Source organism: Sesamum indicum, linkage group LG6 (genome assembly GCF_000512975.1).
Source record: "Sesamum indicum cultivar Zhongzhi No. 13 linkage group LG6, S_indicum_v1.0, whole genome shotgun sequence".
Lineage (NCBI taxonomy): Eukaryota > Viridiplantae > Streptophyta > Magnoliopsida > Lamiales > Pedaliaceae > Sesamum > Sesamum indicum.
In genome coordinates this window covers 20,249,167-20,252,683 of record NC_026150.1, presented here as the reverse complement: position 1 = coordinate 20,252,683, position 3,517 = coordinate 20,249,167, and the positions used below count along the sequence as shown (strand labels likewise).

The window sequence follows — 3,517 nt, the reverse complement described above, 5'->3', positions numbered from 1 at the left end:
TTCGGGCAAACATAAAAACTGTTAACCGGAAACTCTGCAGATGCCATACACACAGAAAATTAAAGCTTTTCACCATTCCTCTTAACTTCCACAATGTCGAGCCAAAAGAGAAGCACTTTTACCCTGACCCCAGATGATTTTGTCAGCTTATCTTTATTGATGTACCCACTGATTGAGACTTGTATTTTAATTCGTAAGATCCATCCAGAGAAAAACTGCATGAACCGTTCAAATAGGCGTTGAATTTCCCAGAAGACACTTCAAGATCATAATAGGTTACCCCTTTTGGGAGAATTCCTATAAGGAAATCATAGGACTGGAGTATGAAGCCGTGGGACGGTGGCGCCAGCTCTGGGCATGGCTAAGAGAAAGAGAACAGAGAGGGCGAAAGCAATGACTTTTTGGTAATTGGTGGGCACCATCATGTTGGTTCTTGGATCAATTTTCTTCGTGGGGTTTGTTAACAGGGAAAAAAGACTCGTTAAGTTACTATGTTTTTATTTGTAGAAATTGAGACTGCATCATGGGTTTGATCAAACAAGCTTCCGGGCAACAAGGTTGGATGGATTTGAGGCAATCCCAAATCTTGGGATCCTTATCCACCTCCTGTATGTAAAATACATCAAAGCTTTGCCTCAAAGTTCTTGTATTTCCTAGGAAAAACAGAAGACCTTAATAGCATCGCAACAAATGGAATCAGTTATGGAATTCGAAAAAGAGAAACTCAGTGTTAAACCAAGAAACGAAGCAAGGAATAGAGGACTTGGAAATGAAAATTTCAATTATAACTCCGATTATAAAGCGTCTGTTATTCATATGAAGAGGAAGATTACAACACAGAATAGCATCATCATAGTAAAACTAACTCCACCTAAATACGTAATAAATCTGTTGATGACTACTTATTCCTACGCATAATATCATGGCTTTGCTGCGTCTACTACTTGAGGATCAGCACTAATCAAAAGCTCAAGTACTAATACCTCACCTGTAAACATGAGTGTTGATGACACTCGCCCTCCAATCTCCATAATTTACTTCAGAAACTACAAAATGAGTGAGTGCCTTCAGACGCTGGAGCTCCAACAAGATTATACTTCAAGAAGAGGGAAAACCCTTTTGAGGCTAAGTCTCCCACTCCTCTCTGCGGCGACAGCATTCACACAGTCAAATCCACAACCACACTGCGGGCTATCGTAAAAATTGTCCACCGTAAAACTGGCGGAGGCAATACCGACAGAGAAGTCAATTTCATTATCATCCTTAGACACCTCAATGATATTCACCCAGAAAAACAGAACCTTCACTTGGATACCCTTCAGATTCTTAATCTTGTCCGTCGAAATCGTGCCGGTAATTGTGCTCTTGTACTTGAGGTCGTAGCCGTCTATGGTGAAGCTGCAGCTTTTGTTAAAATACACAGAGAACTTGCCGGTGCTGGGGTCCAGCTCGTAGCTGGTGACGCCCTTCGGCAGGAGCCCAACAGGAAAGTCGTAAGATTGGAGAACTTCGTAAACGGTGGGTTTATCAGCGACGGCGGAGGGCGCGGCGGAGAGTAAGGCGAGGGTGACGGTTAGCAGGAGGAACATGGTTGAAGACATGGCTTCCGAGGAGCTTGGGAAATGGAGAGCTCGGTTTGTATGTGCGCACGCAAGAATTCAGAGAGTAGATTTTGAGGAATGGGGGAAAATTTTATCTTTGGAAGGATATGAAGTTGAAAATTTGAGCAGTAATTACTACTGGAGCACAAGGGTCATCGTGGCTTGGTGGAGTGGTTCGAACTTTGAAGGATAGGCGAGTCCAGTGACGACTGGGTGATGGTTGAAAAATCTGCACGGTAAATTTCCTTATATATATCACAAGCCAAATTTCCTAAAAAAAAAAAAACACCAGTAATAATCCCTAGAGTATGGATGCCCATATCAATTATCTCTTAAAGTATTAAAATATTATTTTTTACAAAGTATTACTTTTTATAGAGCAATACTTATAAGGGTAAAATAAACTTTTAAAGCTTAAAAATTAAGGGTTAGGATTTTGTTTTGAAGATTTTAATATTTCAGAAGATAATTAATATAGGATGAATATTTTAGGGATAATAGCTATACTTTGACCCAAAACAAATTTCACTGTCAAGCTTTAACTTAAAAGAGGAAAAGATTTTCAGAATTTTGTGGGTAATTGGCATTTTGCGCCGTGATATTATAGTATTTTTGCATAATGTAATTATAAATTAGAAAATGACAATTTGCATGTTCAATTATCTAATTATTGACAACATTCATTCTCTCCGCTCTATTTCGATGAGTTTTCTTGTTTAAAAGAATTATGTCAGTCTGAATAGAAAAATGTTATTTTGTCATTTTACTAAAGATGACAAATTCATAAATAAGAAACAAAAATTAGTGAAAAAGGAAAGGACGAAACAAGGTTTACAGAATCAGAATTTTGCATCCCTCGTTGGGAGTGCTCTAGTGTTTCTCATGTGGAGATCTTAGTGTTATTGCGTTTTGAGTGTAGAGTACAAGTAATAATGGTTTTTAGTGTTATTTTATTTATGTGCGTTGGAGATAGAGTTGGAAGGGGTCTTTTTTACTTGGTCTGAGCTTTCAGGTGTCTGTTTGAGTTGACGTCGAGATCTTCTTATTTCCTCATCCACATTTTGCACTGGCTCATTTTGCGCTTCATCTTCATCACCATCAAACCGACTAAATGTTGTTGCAAAACTAGATTCCACATTGTCACGATATGCACTAAATGATGGAATTGGAATTGCTGAAATATTGTGCATATAGTTGATTAATACCAAGACCAAGGTCAAGATGTACTTGTGAAAAATAATCTTGTGCTTGGTTTGGTATATATGGAGTCGATTGAAACCAATCATTTTGAGGCGGTTGAGGCATGTAATAATCTTGAGGCGGTTGAGGCACGTAATAATCTTGAAGTGTGTATACTGTAGAAGGACCAGCTATATCCACCCCAACATCATGATGTTCAACTGAACCAGTAAACATTCGGCTAGAACTTCTTCTTTGCCTGTGGGATGTTGTGGGAGCATAATCGGATGGAGAAGCAATTTGTTGTAACTGTTGGGTTATGGCTTCCTTGATAATATGTAACCCGTGTTTGAATCTATCAACCAATTGACTATATCCTTCAATATTTAGTCGTCTAGATCAACACAAAATTTCAAGGGCATTCACCTCGTCTGCCTGAAATTGTAGAAAAATAATGACCCTTGTGTTGTAAAAAGAAATATCTAAAATAAAATATGTGATATTATATAACAACAGCACAACTTGAAACATAGGTATTTCTCCAGCTTGGTACCCGTTTTCCACACGTCTATCAGTAGATGATGATACGAAATTTCTTGTTATGTTGTAGTACCATTCCCAAAAACTTCGTTCTGTTTCTCTTCTATTGGAAATAGGTGGCCTCTGTACAATCGTATCATATCGTCTTCGCCATCTAGTGATGTATTGTATGTGTTGCAGGTGCCAATCTGTGCCCG

General features: G+C 38.5%; 1 protein-coding gene across 1 annotated transcript; it reads right to left on the bottom strand.

The window, feature by feature from the left end:
* On the bottom strand, positions 756 to 1,812 carry LOC105165216 (uncharacterized protein At5g01610). Its single transcript, XM_020695044.1, has one exon. The coding sequence runs from the start codon at positions 1,599 to 1,601 to the stop codon at positions 1,092 to 1,094; it is 510 nt and encodes a 169-aa protein (XP_020550703.1). The 5' UTR covers positions 1,602 to 1,812; the 3' UTR covers positions 756 to 1,091.